General features: G+C 55.5%; 3 protein-coding genes and 1 long non-coding RNA gene across 18 annotated transcripts in view; 1 reads left to right on the top strand and 3 right to left on the bottom strand.

Annotated features, from left to right (window-relative positions):
• Positions 1-3,134: 3,134 nt before the first annotated feature.
• HSD17B1 (hydroxysteroid 17-beta dehydrogenase 1) lies at positions 3,135-5,684 on the bottom strand. Of its 2 annotated transcripts, XM_008519195.2 has the most exons (7): positions 5,513-5,684; positions 4,933-5,078; positions 4,657-4,824; positions 4,334-4,513; positions 4,109-4,202; positions 3,488-3,665; positions 3,135-3,398 (listed from the first exon to the last, which is right to left on the bottom strand). In XM_008519195.2, the coding sequence occupies exons 1-7, from the start codon at positions 5,548-5,550 to the stop codon at positions 3,189-3,191; spliced, it is 1,014 nt and encodes a 337-aa protein (XP_008517417.2). In that variant the 5' UTR covers positions 5,551-5,684; the 3' UTR covers positions 3,135-3,188. The 2 variants fall into 2 exon arrangements, with proteins under 2 accessions (XP_008517417.2, XP_070416541.1); XM_070560440.1 differs by having other exon boundaries at positions 3,135-3,665.
• Positions 5,685-5,809: 125 nt separating this feature from the next.
• NAGLU (N-acetyl-alpha-glucosaminidase) lies at positions 5,810-12,344 on the bottom strand. Its single transcript, XM_070560439.1, has 6 exons — positions 11,959-12,344; positions 10,965-11,112; positions 9,988-10,134; positions 9,726-9,811; positions 8,243-8,499; positions 5,810-7,268 (listed from the first exon to the last, which is right to left on the bottom strand). The coding sequence occupies exons 1-6, from the start codon at positions 12,342-12,344 to the stop codon at positions 6,058-6,060; spliced, it is 2,235 nt and encodes a 744-aa protein (XP_070416540.1). The 3' UTR covers positions 5,810-6,057.
• On the top strand, positions 10,226-12,695 carry LOC139073885 (uncharacterized). Its single transcript, XR_011523003.1, has 2 exons — positions 10,226-10,299; positions 11,719-12,695. It is a non-coding gene; the product is annotated as an uncharacterized lncRNA (long non-coding RNA).
• Positions 12,696-15,859: 3,164 nt separating this feature from the next.
• Positions 15,860-18,699, bottom strand: part of ATP6V0A1 (ATPase H+ transporting V0 subunit a1) — a 53,703-nt gene continuing 50,863 nt past the window's right edge. For all 14 annotated transcript variants that reach the window (XR_011523001.1, XR_011523000.1, XR_011523002.1 and 11 more), the window contains one exon: positions 15,860-17,492. Coding sequence is in view for 8 of the 14 variants with exons in the window: in XM_070560436.1 (XP_070416537.1) it covers positions 17,399-17,492 (94 nt within the window). In the remaining 6 variants the exon portion in view is untranslated. The remainder of the gene's footprint in view (positions 17,493-18,699) is intronic.

Consider the following 18,699-nt stretch of genomic DNA (forward strand, 5'->3'; position numbering starts at 1 on the left):
ACTCTGGGAGGAGCTTTTATGTTGGGCCCTCCTTTGAAGGTAGATTATGGGGGTGTCTGTCAAGCCATGATCTAATATATTTTTCTTTTAGATACATTTTGTAACTTAATTTTCTATTAGCTTTTTGCAATAAAACTTTCAATAAGGTTATTTTGGAATTTTGAAGTTTTTGCTCTCAAATGCACTTACAAATAATCTTACCTAATCAAATGTTCCTTCTAATGGCCAATGTAATTCCCCTGAGGCTGGTGGCAGTTTGGCAGGACCATTAACCACAAAAAGAAGTGCAACCTGCATTTTTGTCCAGCTATCTCTGATTGTAAAATGGGGTGAAAGCACATTTTTGTCCAACTGTTATTTTGGGACACCAACCTGATGATTCTCAAGTCAAGCCCTCAGGATATGAAACAATCTTGGTAAGATTTTTGCCATTCTTTGTAAATAGCTACAGCTCCTGGAACCTTTAGTTTTTGATCAATTGTACCAGAAGGTGGTGAGCTCGACTCTTTAAAGATTTCTTGAGTGCGAGTTCGGGGAGGGTGAAAAGGGTAAAGGGGCAAATATGTATGGTGATAGATAAAAACTAGACTGTTGGTGGTGAACATGAGGCAGACTATACAGAAATTGAAATATAGTGATGTAGGGGGCTGGCCCCGTGGCCGAGTGGTTAAGTTCGCGCGCTCTGCTGCAGGCGGCCCAGTGTTTCATTGGTTCGAATCCTGGGCGCGGACATGGCACTGCTCGTCGGACCACGCTGAGGCAGTGTCCCACATGCCACAACAAGAAGGACCCACAACGAAGAATATACAACTATGTACCAGGGGGCTTTGGGGAGAAAAAGGAAAAAAAATAAAATCTTTAAAAAAAAAACCCAAAATATAGTGATGTACACCTGAAATTTACACAAAGTTGTAAGCCAATATGACTTCAATAAAATAATGTTAAAAAAAAAAATTTCTCTATTATCTGGCTCTTAAAAAGGAGCCCCAAAGTGGGCACTGTAATTTTAAATTATCCCAGGTTGTCTTGCTAGCCGTTTACAGTTATCCTCATTTTATTAAGCACTTGCAAGTCTCCACGTGAAGCCAGCCAGAGTTCCCAGGGGAGGCTGCCCATTTGGGAACTAGCCGGCTTCTGGATGCTCGATTTCTCGTTTTGCTTTTAGTTTCATTTTACTATAAAATCTGAACAATTTCCGGGGACAGTGCAGTGGGTCAGACATGTGCTGCTTGTGAGTGTTACTCCCTAGAGAAAGGTCTTAAACATTCTCTTACATACCTCGGTTTCTCCCATGGGCAGTCTAAAACTGCCGTGGGGGTTTGGAGCGTTGGAAGACCACTCCTCATCTGCATATCCCACTACCAGCCTTTAATTAATTAACCTGAATGATAGTGGAGCTCCCTATGGGACCACTAGGAGTCATGAGGGTTGATCCTTGGACACGTCCATGTGGTTCTCAGTCACCTGAGAAGACTTTCGGCAGGAAGGAGCTGGCGTCTCTTCTCTACAGAGCTGAACAAGTCAGACTCTCATTTCTCTGTCAAGCAGTTTGTTCAGACTTTATAAACACAATTCTTTCCAATTTAAAGCCAAATTATGTTTTTAAGGTGTGTGCTTTTCTCTTTTTTTCTTTTTTTTGGTGAGGAAGATTGGCCCGAGCTAACATCTGTTGCCAATCTTTTTTTTTTCTCCCCAAAGTCCCAGTACATAGCTGTATATCCTAGTTGTAAGTCCTTCTAGTTCTTCTACGTGGACACTGCCATAGCATGGCTCGATGAATAGTGTGTAGGCTAGCGCCCAGGATCCAAACCGGTGAACCCCAGGCGGCATTTAACCACTACGCCACTAGGCTGGCCCCTAAAGCCAAATTAAAAAGGTCAGCCTGCCCCATCCACTCCAAAGTTCCCCCTAGGCAACCCTGGCCTAGAGAAGTCCTGGTAGGTTCCTCTTTCGTAGGAATTCCCCTTAGGTTCCTCTTATTTAGGGGATGTATCATCACTCCCTTAAGACATCCACTCTTAAGGCTTGAAACAGCTCATATAAACTCATCAACTTAAAATAAGGAGGTCCTGCTTTCAGGAGAACTCACTGGGGTCACCTGAAGAATGCAGTGACCCCTGGGGCACTCAGTGGGCCCCTATTGGTACTGAACACCGATTCAGTGTAGATTCCAGGTGGTCTCCAACCGGTTTCTCTGAAATCCTGCCTCGACTATGTGGAGAAATGTCCACACAAATAATCAGTAATCAATCTACAAATCAAAGTTGGGGTGAGTTTATTATACCAGCCCGGTCTAAGGACTATCTCCCGGGGCCCTCCTTCCCCAAGGAAGGAAGTACGCTGAAGAAGTGGGGTGTACAGAGTGGTTATATACCGTCTTGGAACAAAGAGTATACGTCACACATGACAGGAATATCTCTTTTACTACTGTCATGAGATGCTTAGCTGGGATACCAGGTCAATGGTCACAAAGTGAGCACAGCAGGTCTCTGCTAGCACAGCGGTCGGAAATCCAAGAAATCCTTAGTTTCTTGGAAGAAGTACTTATCCTTAAAGAAATGCAACATGCCTATCGTTAAGGGCATTTTTGGCTTTGAGACATTGTAAATATTTAAAGCAGATCTACAATGCATGCTCAACAGGCCCTGTCCAGTCTTTCTGGAAAGATAAGATCAGGCCGAAATAGTTTAAACCAAATGGCTTCCTCATATACTCGAATATATCCTATTGCTTCTCATTTATTCATCGCTACAATCCATGGCATAGGTATTATACCCATTTTACCGATAAGAAAACAGAGCGGGTAAGAACCTTGCCTGCGGTCCCATGACTAGTGGGGGCCAAGTCACAGCCCAACTCTCCCCCCACCCAAGTCCTCCTAACTCCTACTGCTGCAGAAAACCTTCAAGAATCCAGGGACCACCCTCCTCCCCGCCCTGCGGTGGACTTAAGGCTGACACTGGGCTAGCTCCTTCCTCTTTCCAGGCTTGTTACCTAGTACGTATAACCGCATTACCGGAGAGAACAGGAGCTTTCCTTATCACCCACCCAGGGCCCTGGCCAGTTGTCGCGCAAGTGAGCCCCACTCCATCCCCGAGCCGCACACCCCCGGGGGCGCAAAGGAGAGCGTGGGAGACGGCGGTGGACCAAGACTTTATTATTGCTGGGCGGCAGGACGAGCGCCAAGCTCAGGGCTCCCCGGCTTCTCCGTCTCTGGCCTCGGCCCGGGCGCCGTCGGGGTCCTGGGCGGGCTCGTCGGCGAACACCGCGCTGTGCATGGCGGCGACGTAGCTGCGGCCGCTGGGGTCGGAGAGGCGCAGCTGGACCAGGGGCAGGAAGCGCTCGGTGCTGAAGTAGCGCAGGGCCGGCCGCGGGGCGCGCAGCGCGGTGAGGAAGACCTGTGGCGGCGGCAGGAGGCGCGCTGGCCGGGGCTCGGCGCGGGGACCCGCGTGCCGCGCCCGCTCCCGGAGCCCCGCCGGGCGCCCACCTCCGTCACCGCCTCCGGGTCCTGTGCCACCTCGCGGTACATCTGCTCGCAGTGGCGCAGGTAGCGGGAGAAGAGGTCGCGGGTGTCGGCGTCCGCGCCGTCCAGCGCCCCGCCCGGGCCGCCCTCCAGCTTTTCCTGGAAGGCGGTGTGCACCGGGCCGCACTCAATGAGGCTCACGCTGCGGGCCCGAGAGCGGCGAGTGGGCGCGGGCGGCTGCGAACCGCCGCCGACCCGGGAAGAGAGGGCGCTCAGGATAAGCAGAGCGTTTGAAAAGCGGGTTACTGCCCGAAAAGCGCTCCCACATCTCTTTGAGGGCGTGAGACACTCTGGAGTCAGGATTCCAACCTGGTTCCGTCACTTACAGCTATGTGACCTTGGGCCAGTCACCTAACCTCTCTGGGCCTGAGCTTCCCAACAGCAGTACCGACACCTCACTAGCTAGGTTGCAGGAGAAGCGAGATAACGCATGCCAAGCGCCCAGTACAGTGCCTGGCACACAACAAATGTGAGCCGCAGGAGGGAGGGGCCAGGGAGAACGCCTGAGAGCGGCTCCAACAAGACGGGGTGCTGGGGTCCCCAAAGGCAGGGTTCAGAGGGGACGGGGGCGGGGCGGTGACTCACTGGACCCCAAAGGGCTGCAGCAGAACCGCCAGACTCTCACATAAACCTTCGATCGCGAACTTGCTGGCGCAGTAAATGGCATTGAAGGGCAGCCCTTCGAGGGGAGAAGAGGCCGCTGAGGCGCGTGGCGGCAGGGATCCGCGGAGAACACGCGGCACCCCCCGCAGCCCGGGGGGGTCCCACCAGGCCCGGCCCTCCCGCTGGGTCCCACCGGCTCCCACTCACCCATCAAGCCTCCCATGCTCCCGGTCACCAATATGCGTCCCGAGCGGCGGCGCTTCATGTCCGGCAGGAAGGCCTGAATCGTCCGCACCGTCCCGGCCACGTTCGCGTCCAGCACGGAGGCCACGGCGCCCGCCGGGTGCAGCTCGAGCGGCCCGAGCAGGCCCCGGCCCGCATTACACACTACAGGGAGAGGGGCCGCTGTGCCCACCTCACACGCGGCCCTCTGCCCCGGGGGGGCCCTGGGTGTTCCCTGGGCCTCAGGACATCTTGCTTTGGACACGGGGCGGGCAAGGCTCCTGTACACAGGTTGTGGGGAGACTCACCCAGCACGTCCACGCGGCCCTCGGTCACACGTGCCCGGGCAGCGGCCACGGAATCTGCGTCTCTCACGTCCAACTGCAAGGTCTCCAGGGAGCCGGGAGGGCACCCTCGGGCCCGGGCCATCTCCCACAGTGGGCCCTGCGCTGTCAGGTCCCGCAGCGTGGCATACACTGGAGGTTTGGGGAGAGGACGAGGATCTGACTTCCCTGCTCACCCCTGCCTGGGCCCCGCTAGCCCCGGGGCTGCTCCCTTTTCTCCATCTCCGTCCACTCACGTACCTTTGAAACTCCGGGATGGGTCAGATGCCAGACGCAGGGCCAGGTGCAGGCCGATGCCGGAAGAGCAGCCGGTGATGAGCACGATGGTGCGGTCCATGAGGCGGCGGTCCAGGAGAGGCTGGGAGTGCTGGGCTCTGGTCTCTGGGCTGGATATAGGTGCTTCACCACGCCCTGCCCTCCAGGGTCCCCACCCCTTGTTGTGTCTGCCACACAATCTCAAGGCTAGTCCCTTCTGCTGCTCCCTGGCCTGATCTCCGGACACTGCTCTGGGTCAAGGCAGAGCTGAGGCCAATGCTGGCACCCTGCGGGCTCCTCAGTAGTTGGTCAGAGGGAAGGTAAAGCTTTGCAAGCAAGGTGTGGGCACCCCTGTGGGCAATGAGTGCCCTGGATGGCTCTTCCCCTGAGCATGCCTCTGTCTCACACGGACAATTACAGTTTTTGAAGGGTGTGAAAGTAAATGCTTTCGGAGGGCATTCTCAGTTCAAAGGCCAGGGGTTAGTATTAAAAATGGGGAGGCTGGGGCCGCCCTATGGCGGAGTGGTTAAGTTCTTGCGCTCTGCTTCCGCGGCCCAGGGTTTACCTGGTTCGGATCCTGGGGACGGACATGGCACCGCTCATCAGGCCACGTTGAGGCAGCGTCCTACATGCCACAACTAGAAGGACCCACAACTAAAATATACAACCATGTACGGGGGGCTTTGGGGAGAAAAAAGCAGAAAAAAAAAAGATTGGTAACAGTTGTTAGCTCAGATGCCAATCAAAAAAATGGGGAGGCTGAGGCAAAGGGGCAGGGAAAACTGGCCCCACACCAGTGTCCACGCTATTCCCCTGAGTCCTCCCAGGCATTGTGGCAGTGACATTCTGACAGACAGACCCAGGTGATTCATCAGTTTATTAACGCGTATTAAAACAGTACTTTGATCCCAAACTTTGCCGGGGCGGGGGGGGGGGCAGTCTATCTCCCTCCGCATGGTCCACCCATGCTGGATCCCACCAAGTAGGTCTTGAGTTCCTTCACCTAGGCCTGGGACCTTCTGTGATGCCTGTCCAGCTCTAGGCCCCGAGAACCTGCCCAGGCCTGGAGTTGGCGTCTGGGGAGAACATGGCCCAGGGGTGGTCAATCTGTCACAAAGAGCCAGCCACCCACCGGGGGTAATATTTGAGAAAGAACTTCTTGGCCAGGTCCACGGTGTCACCTTGGGGCTGGCTAGGATATCTCCGTGTGCTGAGGACAAAGGCCTCCTCCAACTCGAAGGCGTTCTTGTCAAACTGTTGCTGTTGGAAGGGGACGCCTTGGGCCAGGCTCTGAACCAGCATCTCCACAAAGAGCTGCCAGCGGGGCGTGTAGTAGTCAGCCACCAGGCCCGCCAGCTGCTTGTTGGCGTAGTCTAGGATGTTGCCCTCGGGCCCCCACAGGGTCAGCTGGTAGCGACTGTTCTGTTCATAGAAATGGGCCTCAGCCTCACTGACCGCCATCTCCCGGGCCTGCTTCAGCCAGCTGCCCAGCAGGAAGCGGCTGTCACTAGCTAGCACCTTGTCCAGTGCCGGCAGAAGCTCATAGGCCAGGATGCCTCCTGCCCTCAACAGGGGAACCAGCTCCTTGTTCAGGTAGGCGGTCCTCGCCTCCTCATAATACAAGCTGATCAGCTCCTGGGCTGCCTGGCGAGTGACATCCACCAGGTCGTAGAGGAAGGCTGGGCTGCTGGCCAGGGCGGGAGCAGCTGTCAGCAGCAGCCACCAGGCCTCAAACACATCTGATCGGTTGTACCAGACAGTGGTACCCATCTGCAGGGATGGCCGCTTGACCAGTGGGCTCTGATTGTGCCCACTATAGGCCTCGGCCGAGCAGTTGTAGACACTCCTGAGAAGCAGCTTCCATGCTGTCTCTGCGTCCTTGTGGGAGACCCCGTACCGCCGGGCTGCAAAGCTGGTCACCCAGGCCTCCAAATCTGCCACTGGGTCCTTCCGCCAGCCCAGCTCAGCCATGAGGGCATAGACCACTTCGTTCTGGCCAATGCCCTCAGGGGTCATGCCCGTGCCTACCATGGTGGAGTTGGGGAAGAGGCGGGCAGCCGCAGGGCCTCGATTCACAGCCTCCAGGGCCCCGAACAGGCCCTGGTTGCCCCCGAAGTTATGCAGCATGCACCAGATGAAGGGCTGGCCCTGGAACGAGGCTGTGCGGATATACATGGGCTGGCTCTCTGCAAACAGGTCCAGAACCAGGAGGCGGCCACGGGGCACCGCCCCCAGCACAGCCCCGACCTGGGCGGGCCCCCAGAAGGTGCGCTGGTGATGGAAGAGCCAGCCTTGGAGCAGCCACACAGCATCAGGGTCCACTGTGGTCAGGGCAGGGGGGGACAGAGAAGAGAGGTGATGAGAGAAGGGGCCAGAGGGACATTCACCCCATTCTACAGATGAGGAAACAGAGGTCCAGAGAAGTTAAATGACTATCGCAGGACACTCCTGCTGTAATGCCAACCAGCAGGGCATTCCATCACACATGCCCTTCCCATCTCCTCTTCCCAGTTGGGAGCTCCAGGATAGTGTTGTCAAGCTTTATGGAACATCACGATCACCCAGAGGGTTGGGTAAAACATGGATTCCTGGGGCCTACCCCCGGTCATCCTGATTCAGAAGTCTGGGGTGGGGTCTGAGAATGTGCAGATCTGACATGTACAGATCCGGGGCGATGCTGACGCTGCTGGTCCTGTCATACTTGGAGCAGTGCTGCTCAGGGGAGCCGGAGCCAATCTGTTCCCTTCCTGGCTGACCCAGAAGCCTCCTCGCCCCACCATCCCAGATCTGGCCCCTCTCTACCCGTGCCCTTAAGTGGCAGGAAGGAGCGCTGGGTGCCCATTTGTGCACCAGGAAGGACACCTTCCAGCTTTGGACATATCCCCTAATCTCCAGCCTGTGTTACCTACCTTAGCATGGAGATAGAGACCAAATAAAATATTTTCAATAGCCAGCACTTAATGACACTTCACTCTGGGCTGGGCATCATTCTACTTATGAGGTAGCCCATTTTACAGAAGAAGCAACTGAGGGACTGGGAGACAGGTAACTTGTTGCAAGTCACATGGGCAGGAAGTGGCAGTGCCAGGGTTTGAGCAGCTTGTCTGGCTGCAGAGCTCACCTCTCAACCACAGTGTGACTGAATGAGACAGTGTGTGTCTACAAGTGCTTGGTAAACTGTAAAGTGCCATGTGTTATTATTCCCAGACCCTCCTCCCACCCCCACTGACCTCGGCCACCCCATCTCCCTGAGGGTCTGGGGGGCTTCCCTGCCCCACTTGCCCCAGCAGCGAACCTGCAGTCATGGCCTGGTAGACAGCAGCTGTGGCTGCAGCGAGGTAGGCGGGCTCCGAGGAAGGGGGCTGCATCTCGTTGAAAGTGTCGGCCCCATAGATGTGATCCGTGCCAAACTCTTTGGTCAGCTCCCGCAGGAAGAGGCTCCCCACAACGGGGAATAGGGGGTCTTCTGGAGCCAGGAGGAAGGAGCAGGAGTAGGAGCAGTTGAAGTGTCCCCAACTGCCCAGCTGGGTGACATTGACCTGAGGGAACACCCTAGTGGGGGGGATGACAGTGCAGACATTTATTGGAGGCTGACAGAGTCTTATTCACCACTAGCCTCCCTAACTCATCCTCAGTTCCTGGAACTCATCCTGGTCTCTCATGCCTCTGTGCCTTTGCATGCACTGTGCCCTGCTCCTGGAGTGCTTTCCTCCTCCCTCCCTGCTTCTCCAGCTGGTTACTCCTCCTCGACATCTTTTGTTTTTTTTTAAAGATTGGCACCTGGGCTAACAACTGTTGCCAATCTTCCTTTTTTTTTTTTAAGGATTGGCACCTGGGCTAACAACTGTTGCCAATCTTTTTTTTTTTTTCCTGCTTTATCTCCCCAAACCGCCCCTGTACACAGTTGTATATCTTAGTTGCAGGTCCTTCTAGTTGTGGGATGTCTCCTCGACATCTTTTAAGTTTCACCTCATCTGGAAAGCTTTTGCTGTCTCTCCCCCTCCCACTGGCTGAAACAAGTGACACTCGTTTTTCAATACCTGGCTCAGCACTGGCTCTGCTCTGAGCCCTTGCTGTCCCTCTTCCCCACACACAAGTGACCTTGACAGAGGAGAAGTGGGCCCAAATATATTCCTACCCTTATCACTGTACTGCATCCCCCCTGCCAACGAATCTCCCACCAGGGGCGGGAACTCAGTGCTCCTTTGTCACTGCATCCCCAGGGCCCAGCACAGAGCCGGGCTGGCAGCCCAGACAGCCTGACAAGCATTCACCGAATGTATGAACGAGGCTCCTGCCACCCGGGCCGGGGGGAGGCAAAGGGGCAGCCGGTGAGGCCAGCAGCATGTGTGAGCACTGTGAGAGTGCAGGAACCAGGCGCTCACGGGAATAAAGGAGGTGGTGACCAATGCTGGGCAAGGCTTCCTGAAGGGGGAGGGTCTCAGCTGGGCCTTAAAGAATGTTCCAAGCCACAGGAGACGATGGGTAGGTAGCACAGAGGAGCAGGAAGGACAGAGGAGACCAGTGCACCCCTACTACCACTAACAAGAGCTACCATTTGCTAAGACTCTGTGCCAAGCCATATGCATTTTCCAAGTGAGGAAATAGAGGCCCAGAGCAGTCACATAATCTGTCCAAGGTCACAAGGCTAGGCAATGGCAGAGCTGAGACTCAAGCGCAGGCCTACATCCAGGGCTTCCGTTTTCCTTTAAATCACGTCCTCAGGGGAAAGTAAATTCCCTCTCTGAGCCAAGTGGGAGGTGAGAGGGAAACCTCACCTGGTGATAGCCTTGGGGACATGCCCAGCGAAGGCAGGCAATACCGGGATCATGCCAAAGGAGCGCATCCGGTCGAGGATCCGATGCTGGTAGGAATGGAGGGGGAGCTGGTGAGCACGGACTGAGGCAGGAGGCCCTCACTCTCCCACGGCCCACAGAGTCCCCACGGTCCAGTTAAGAGCCCCGAAGTAGGCCAAATACCACCTCCCCAGGCCGATGACTGTCCAGTCCCTTTTGCCCGTTCCCTTTCCCATCCTTTCACCTGCAGGTAAAGCTGCTTGAGGTGCCAGGAGCGGGTCAAGGGGCCATCCCAGGTGTGGAGGTTGCCCATGCGCCCCCAGGCCAGGAAGGCAGGACCAGTGAAGTACTCATCGATCTCTGACTGGGTCATGCCCAAGGCCAGGTACACCTGAGGAGGAGGGCGATGCATTGTATACATATAATTACATTCATCTCCATTCATTCAACAAACATCCATTCATCTCTCTCTGTGCGGTGCCCCAGGGTTACTAAGACAAAATGCTACCCTGCCTGCAAGAAGCCTACAGTCCAAGAGAAACAGACCTGTGAACAGGTGAGTTTATTAATATGTCACCCTTGTCACATGGGTGAGGTAAGTCACAAAGGGGCTCTCCCCAAGATGGGGAGGGGGCCTCAGAAGGCTTCATGGAGCAGGGCTGGCTAGAAAGATGGGTGAGGACACTCTGAAGGGAGCTTGCCCAGCCCCAGGTGCAGCCAGAGCCCTCAGGGCTCAGGGAGGGAAGCTCCCAGGCTGCACAAAACCTGAAGGCAATGGGGAGCTCCTGGACCACATGTGCATTTCAAAAAGGACAGTCTGGTGGAACCCGGGGAGCCAGGAGTCCCATTCAGAGGTTCTTGCAGGGGTCCAGGGAGAGGCAGTAAGAGCCTGAACTGGGGCCATGAATAGGGATGGAGAGGATAAGGCAGACCAAGAGCTAGATATGAGATAGAATCCACAGCAGCAGCTGACTGGCCGGAGGTGGAGGTGGGGAGAGAGGGGAGCCTGGCTTCTTAAACCTTAGAGTGGGGTGCTGGGGTCCAGCCCACGGTAAGCACCCCTATGTGCTTGTTTTGGCCACGGAAGCTTTAGTTTCCAGAGTAGGGGGCCATCATGCACACCACAAACACTTCTGGAGCCCTTTTTCTCGTGCACCAGATGCTACGCAGATGCGGCAGAGGTGGGGACACCTAGGGTGGCCTGTGGGGGGGGGCACGCACCCGCTGCCAGATGGCCTCCTGGCCATTCCAGGCCAGTGCCAGGTTGATGCCGTTCAACGCCATCCAGTCGATCTCCCGCTCCCAGCGGGCCCAGTCCCACCACACGAAGGAGTAGCTGTGCGTGCACACATTCTGGTAATAGCGGTACCTGTGGGCAGGGGCATGAGCTGGGGCTGGTCTCTGGGACAGAGAGGATGTCCTCCACCCCTAAGGGTCCATTGCCCTGGAACATGCCCCACCCAAGATCTAGCCCAGAGGAAAAGGGTTCCAAACGCGGCCTCTCTACCACTTCACTCCAGGATCCAACCCAGGTGGAGCTAAGGCAGAGTACCTGAGCTTCTGCAGGGCCAGCCCACCTGCTCTTAGCCCTCCTCGACGGTCCCCTAGCCTCCCAGATATCTGGGAGAGCATAATCCATTTTCATTCTGCTCTTCCAGAGCCCCTACTCTTTGCACAGTGTTTAAGTGCTATGCAGCAAAGTTGGTTCCTGTCCTGGAAGGGGGGTCCCTCTCTCCACAGTCTAATGGGGAGACAGATGTGTGAACACATCACCTCCATGCAGTGGGGCAAGCGCTAGAACAGAGGCCTGTGAAAGGGCAAGTGTCATTCCTCAGGAAACATCTTGGAAGAGAGGGCGGGGAAGGAAAGGAATAGCATTTACTGGTCACCAATTCTGCACCACAAAGTCTACGCCCATCCTGCGGATCCTCACAACCAACACTGCACGGTAGATGTCATTATTTCCATTTTTCAGATGGGCCAACTGAAGCTCTGAGAGGCAGACTTGTTCAAGGACACACGGCTTTTAGAGGCAGAGCAGGATTGGAAGCCAGAGTTGTGCGACCCTCAGGCCAGCGCTTCCTTCGCAGTCTTACTCAGCTCGGTAGCGACCAGGCTGGTGCTGGGGTGGGGCGGGACTTCAGTGAGGGGTGGGCGCCCCGTGGGCTGGAAGCGGGAGGGCGTGGGGCCCGGACGAGTGGGTCTGGCCCGATACCTGTTGGGCGTGGCCTCGGTCAGCACCTCCGGCACTGCGGGCAGCGGCTGCGGCAGGCGCAGCTGCGAGCCCGACCAGGCCACATGGCAGCCGCAGAAGTCGCGTAGGTAGCGGTGCAGCCCCGCGGCCGCGGCTACGCCGGTGGAGCCGAGCAACTGCACCCGCGCCCCGGCGCCGCCGCCGCTCAGGCGGTAGGTGTCCAGGCCGGACTCGGCCGCCAGGGCGCGCTCCACCGACACCGAGAAGGCGGCGGCCGGCCCGGGCCCCAGCAGCCGGGTCAGCAGAGCCCGCACGGCCGCCGCCTCCCGGGCCTCGTCCCCGGCCGAGCCGCCCGCCCCGGCCAGAAGCAGGAACCCCAGAGCCGCAGCCACCGCCACCGCCTCCATGGTCCAGCGATCTCAGCCTGGCGGCGGCCCCGCGGACAACCAATCCGGGCCTCGGGACTAGGGGGCGGGACGGCTCGCGTCCAATCAGCTATGGAGTTCAGGTCACGTGGAACTGAAGCTAAAGCACAGGTCTGCGCCCAGGAGACCGGTTTCCGGGTCCCAGACCAGCGCCCTGAGGGTGTCCTCTGATCACACGTGGTGCGGGAGCGCGTGACCCCAGTAACCTTAAAAATCCAGGGCCGATGTGACCCACTGTCCTCCCCAAGCGCCTTCAGGTACAGCGCGCATTCACGTGCAATTCACTTTCCTTCCATCCATCCAACCATCCAATAAATATTTATTTGGAGTTTACTTTGTATCAGGCACTGCCACTTCTCTATGGGGGAGCCCTAAACAACCAAATACTTTTAAATAAAGATTTACGTGATAGTAGTGATGCTGTGAAGAGATACAAGGGTACCCAGCCAAAGGCTTCCAAAAGGAAGTGACATTTAATCTGAATTAAATTGGCATTGACTAGGAGTTGAGGAAGGGGAGAGCATTCCAGGCAAAGACCCTAAAAGGGTAAAGAAAGAGCTGGGCAGATTTGAGGAATAAAAGGTCATGAAGTTGAAGGAGGGATGGGCCATGTGAGCCTGGACTGGCCATGAGGCAGGTCCAGTGGGCATGTTAAGGGCTCTCCATGTGATCTTTAAAGGGTGGCAGCAGCAGAAGAGGACAGGAGTTACCTTTATTTTACATACTAGGAAACTGAGGGTCAGAGAAAGGAAGTGACTTGGACAAGATCAAGTAGGAAGCAGGTCTGGGCCTAGAGCCAGGCGCTCTGACCCCCAGTCAGCGTCCTTGCCATTATTCCCCCATATCAGCTTCAGGCTGCCTCTCGCAGGGAGGGGTTGAGTGAGGCTGTGTGATGGCGGGGAGTGGTGGGCCCTTTAGAAAGACTGTGCTTTCTAAAAGTATTCTTAGTCTTTTTGGAGGCAGGTGTAGATTTTTGCAGATTGTCAGGCCTGTGTGAAGCTGCTTAGAGATAGGGAAGGGGTCAGAGGAGGATTGCCAATCCAGAGCCTGGACTGAAAGAACATGAGAGTCCAATGAGCTTGCCCTGCCCTCGCGCCTGCCCCCAGCTGCAGACACAAGCTGCAGTCCCCTACCTTGTGCCCGGCTCAGCAAGCAGCTCCAGAAGGAGGTGCAGACCCTGCCCCCGTTCATTCCCAGGATCAGAAGGTTCTCAGCCTTTCCAGGAAGCAGCTCCGAGCCTGCTATATCCTGTAGCCCCCAGGCCCATCTCCACTCCCCTCCAATGTCTCCTCCAAATACCTCTTGCTCCAGGTGAGGTTTGTCAGACTCTCCTCCTCCTAGGACCTGTTTTACCAGTGATTCTGGATCTTAGGGAACACATAGGTCAGGGGAATTGGGCTGGAGGTCCGCTGTCAGGCTCAGGGAGCCTCTCTGTGGGGTCTGGATTCATCCAGAGTGGTGGGGGGTTGCTGGCAGGGGCAGCAGGTTAGGAACCTGCATCCAGGGGTTGGTAGCACATTCAGAGCCTGAGCTCACGGACGCTGGGGCAGGAGCTTCACTGATTACTCTGGGCATGTCACACTGTCTTTTTTCTCATCTTTCCCACCAGGCTGAGAGCTCTTGGAGGACAGCAGGGGGCTGGTTACAGAAATTAAGGTACATCAAGGGGATGAAATAAGCATTTGCTAAAAAAAAAAAAAAAAAAAAAGAATGAGGAAGACGTGCTGGTGCTGATTCAGAATGTTCTGCAAATTAGATTAAAAAAAAGAAAATGGGGGCCGGCCCGGTGGCTGAGCGGTTAAGTTCACACGCTTTGGTGGCCCAGGGTTTCACTGGTTCGGATCCAAAAAAATTAAAAACAAAAAAATAAAGTGCACAATCCAGTGGTTTTTAGTATATTCACAGAGCTGTGCAACCATCACTATATATTTTCATCATCTCCAAAAGAAACCCCGTACCCATTAGCAGTCACTTTTTTTTTTTTTGGAAGATTAGCCCTGAGCTAACATCTGCCGCCAATCCTCCTCTTTTTGCTGAGGAAGACTGGCCCTGAGCTAACAGCGGTGCCTATCTTCCTCTACTTTATATGTGGGACGCCTGCCACAGCATGGCTTGCCAAGTGTTTCCATGTCTGCACCCGGGATCTGAACCAGCGAACCCCGGGCCGCTGAAGTGGAATGAGTACACTTAACCACTGTGCCACTGGGCCGGCCCCGATTTGCAAATATTTTTGCCAAGTGTGAGGGTTGTCTTGATTCTGTCCTTTGAAGCACAAAAGTTTTTAATTTTGCTAAAGCCCAACTTATTTTTTCATCTTCTTTTTTTATCGCTTGTGCTTTTGGTGTCATATCTAAAAATCATCGCCTAACCCAGGATTACGGAGATGTACTCCTATGATTTCCCCTAAGAGTTTTAGTTTTAACTCTTACATTTAGGTGTGTGATCCATTTTGAGTTAATTTTTGTATATAGGAGGCAGGGTCACAGTCCAAATTTGTTTTGCATGTGGAAATCCAGTTGTACTAATACCATTTGTTGAAAAGATTGTTCTTTCTCCATTAAATTATCTTGGTGCCTTTGTGGGAAATCAGTTGACCATAAATGTCAGAGTTTATTTCTGGACTCTCAGTGTAATTCTATTCCATTGATTTCAAGTATCTGTTCTTATTAGGCCTCCCTTTTTGAGTCAATAACAGAGCAGATGCTAAAAGAGCTCATTTACCTGAATTTCCACTCTGCTCTTATTTGAGGAGCCAAGTGGGGGTGTGGCACCTATTCTGAGGCAGGTGGCCTGTCACAGGGGACAGGGTTCGAGGCTGGGGGATAAGGATCATGAATTGCGCAGCCTGCCCTTCCTCACTCCTCCTGGGGCAGCAGTTGTCAGCCTGCTGCTCACATTTCTGTGCAGCCCCTGCCCTGGAGGCCCCAGGAGAGAGGAGGGGAGAGTGGGGCAGTGAGAAAGAATGTGGATGCCTTACATGGCACCTAGGAGGGAGAAGGTGCTTGCCCTGCCCACCCTGCCTGCCTGGACCAGTCTGCTGGCTCTTTGGCCACCTGCCTACTCAGCACTTCACATTCTCCAGCTGCTCTGAGGAACCCCAGGCTGAGCCTCCACAAACACCAAGGCCAAGGGCATCAGGGCTCAAAACAGCCAGGCTGCTGAGCCCTGGAGAGCACGCTTGGAGAGGAGGGAGAGGAGGGGGGGCCGGTGCCCAGGCCCCCTCTTCCCTTGGCTGTTTGGAGGTGCAGTGTGAGAAGGGGAGATGAAGACAGGTCCCCAAGGCCCCTCCCCACCATGGGTACCATCTGCAATGCTGCCTTGGCTCATGGGAGTGGGAAGGCACCTGGGAAACTTGAGAGAAGGTGAGAATTTCACAAACTGCCTGGCCAGGGCCACCGCAGCTGTTGCCCTTGATCAGAGAAAAAGACAGAAATGCTGGAGGAAGGAGGTAGCGGGTGAGTGACACAGGGGCTGTGGGAAGAGACTGGCAGCCTCCCTGGAGGAGTCAAACACACTTTATTCAGCACAGGAATGTCTGAACAGAAGGGCCTTGGGCAGGGTTCCTGACAAAGAACTCTGCTTCAAACCCCGCTGTAAACAGAGGAGAGATCATCATGTAAACCACAGGGACCAGGAGGGAGGGGGCTCTGCACAAAGTCTGGGTCAGGTCACACTGGCCGGACACGGTGAAGCTGGGGCAAGTGGCCCACACCCAGGGCCAGCCCAGCCCGGGACAGTCGAGTGAGCAGCTCTAAGCAGCTCACTGAGAAAACCAGGGTGGGAGGAGGGCAGGAGCCCGGCCATTTCAGGGGATTATCTTGACCACTGAAGGCGGCGGGGATCAATTTAGCTGAAGCAGCCAGGGCTACTGCGCCAACACATGATTAAAAGGCCCGAAGATCCGAAGCCCGGTATGGAGGTGATGGGGGAGGGGCCCCTTGGGGGGGCTCACCACCAGCCCACAGGGCCGGGCTGTGCAGCTCTCACAACCACGTGCACTGGCAGCCCTGCCAGCTGCCTCCAGTCAGCAAACTGCAAATGACACTGACCTTCCCTGCCCGGACCCCAGTCTGACTTGGGGTCGGCATGGATGTGGGGAGGAGCAAGACAGGCCTGCAGGCAGGACCCCCTTGATGACTACAGTCCTGCCCTGAAGACTCATGATTGGGGGGTGGGGGGGGGGAAGGGCTCAGGGTCTGCACCAGCAAAGAATATCAACGTGAACCCTCTGCCCAGAGGGCAGGCTTGTGGTAGGGCCCATGCTTGGACTGAGAAGTGCCAACCAAAGGACTCAGCCAGGACCTCTGTTTTGGGTCACTGCCAGCTATGCTATGTTAAGCTGGGTGCAAATGCGGGAAGGGGAAGGAAGAGGATTCTGGGAGGGAGGAGGAGAGGGTGTGAGTGTTGGGTGGGGATTAGGAAGGTGGTGTTGAGTAGGGACCCTTAGGGGTGACAAGGAGAAGCCATGCATGATGGCACAGCAGGGTCCAGCTGAATTCCTGATTAACAAGTGCTCTGAACACCAGAGGGGGGTGGGCAGAGGACAGAAATTACCATCTTCCTGGACCCGCCCCTGCTAACCCAAGAATGGGGTGTGTTAAAGAGCACCCCACCCCCAAACAGTGACTAGAGTGGCAAGAACAGGGGCTCCAAGTCTGGGTGTGGATGGCGAAGGCGCTCCTCCCATGGGCTTTGGGCTCACGTGTAAATGCACAAACCGTTCACCACCAGGAAGCAGAGAAGGGGCTGTCTTTGACTGGAGGGAGGCCAGGAGGGCAAGGCTGGTGCCCAGGGGTGAGTGACAACCAGAGCCCAACTTCTCTAGAGAAAATCACTATACTACACACACAGCTGGGAATCTGGGGGACCCAGGGAGGCCGGATCTATCTAAACGACTCACAGGCGGCTGGTGGAGGGGTGGCAGGGATGACACAAATGCCCCGATACCCAGGGATCACAACCAACAGGCAAGAGGAGCACGGCTAATCACCATGGAGGGAGCAGGCAGAGCGCCAGGCACAGAGCCCCGCGAGGGCTCACTCGTCAAACTTCCCCTCCCGAATATGCTCGAAGGAGAAGGGGAGGAACTTGAAACCGGTTCCACTGTAGAATTTATTCTGGAACTCAACCCTGGGGGAAAGAATGAGGAAAGTTATCATTCCACAGAAAACTGAAATCTTTTGGGACTTCACAGTTGGGTCAGAAAGATGCCCCAAACCCACACTCCCCGAAGCTTCCCATTCCTACAAGAGCTTGAGAAGGCGGCTCTGCCTCCTGCCCTCTACCCGCCCGCCCACCCACAAAGCCCAGGCTTCGGCCCACTTCCCACAGCACACACAAGCTCCTGCTTTTGAAGCCCAGCGCCTGCCCTCAGCCACAGTGTAGACACCAACGCACTGGTTTGTCCTCAGTTTCTGCTCTGTCCTGCTGAGCAGAGAATGTGTTTATGCAACTCTCCACAGACAGCCATGTGCAAAAAAGGCTCAGTGGGCTCGGGTCTCTAATGACAATGAAGAGATCCCCAAACACCCTACCCTGGCAGGGCCTCCCGGCAGCCCTCTGAGGGAAGCCCTGCGCGGCTGTGAGCTCAGTGTGAGGAACCCTGGCAAGCCCACGGTCTTCTTGTTTGTTTCTTTTCCGGGGGAGGAAGGTGAAGGGAGGGTTGCAAGTGGACGCTAGAGGCTTTCAATCTAGGGGAGGAAATTCTCAGGAAGGGGGAGTTAGGAGGGGAAGTCATCTCAAAGCCATGGCAAAAATATTCTCCAACTACAAAAACGTCTGAGAAAGAATTCTTCTCTTGGGGACTGAAGGGAAGAACAGCTTTAACTCCCTCCCAGGCAGTTGAGCATCCATTCCTGACGGTCTCCCAGGGGCCCTTTCAAACTTGAGGAGGCAGGAAGAAGGCTTCACTCCTGCAGGCTGTGCTTCCCGCTGCAAACTTGGCCTGGATGGCTGCCCAGCAACCAAATCACCACCAAATATGGGCAGAAAAATGCATGATTCAGAGGGTAAAAAAGCCAAGGAGAGCTGCCCTGAGGAATAGTTTCCACTCAGTGCCATGTGACCCCTGTGGGCACCGAAACCCCTGCAAGAACAGGCAGAGCTGGGGGCTAGGGCAGGCTTCAGGGAAGGCTCAGAGGCAGGGAGGGCATCCTCCTCCTTCCAAGCCTGGAGGGGAGGAATTGGCGAAAAGGGGGTGGAAAGTGGCCCGCAAATCATCACAGGGATAACTGATAACTGTCTGGAGAAGTCCTCAGACGCCCCTTCAGCCCTGGGGAGCAGGCTGAGGACCCTGACCGCATAGCGAGCTGCCAGTTCCACCCCTGGGGAGAAGAGG

Source organism: Equus przewalskii, chromosome 10, assembly GCF_037783145.1.
Source record: "Equus przewalskii isolate Varuska chromosome 10, EquPr2, whole genome shotgun sequence".
Lineage (NCBI taxonomy): Eukaryota > Metazoa > Chordata > Mammalia > Perissodactyla > Equidae > Equus > Equus przewalskii.

What these genes read in the sequence shown, in the direction of transcription:
- HSD17B1 (XM_070560440.1), bottom strand. Translation starts at nt 5,550, where the DNA reads ATGAGCGGTGCCATGTCCGTCCCCAGGATCCGAACCAG. An exon ending in GTCCCCAGGATCCGAACCAG is followed by an intron (nt 5,079 to 5,512) that starts GTAAACCCTGGG and finishes ACCTATATCCAG; the next exon opens with CCCAGAGACCAGAGCCCAGC. An exon ending in GAGCATGGGAGGCTTGATGG is followed by an intron (nt 4,203 to 4,333) that starts GTGAGTGGGAGC and finishes CTCCCCTCGAAG; the next exon opens with GGCTGCCCTTCAATGCCATT.
- NAGLU (XM_070560439.1), bottom strand. Translation starts at nt 12,344, where the DNA reads ATGGAGGCGGTGGCGGTGGCTGCGGCTCTGGGGTTCCTGCTTCTGGCC. An exon ending in TCAAGCAGCTTTACCTGCAG is followed by an intron (nt 9,812 to 9,987) that starts GTGAAAGGATGG and finishes CATTCCTACCAG; the next exon opens with CATCGGATCCTCGACCGGAT. An exon ending in CTACCAGGCCATGACTGCAG is followed by an intron (nt 7,269 to 8,242) that starts GTTCGCTGCTGG and finishes CCCTGACCACAG; the next exon opens with TGGACCCTGATGCTGTGTGG.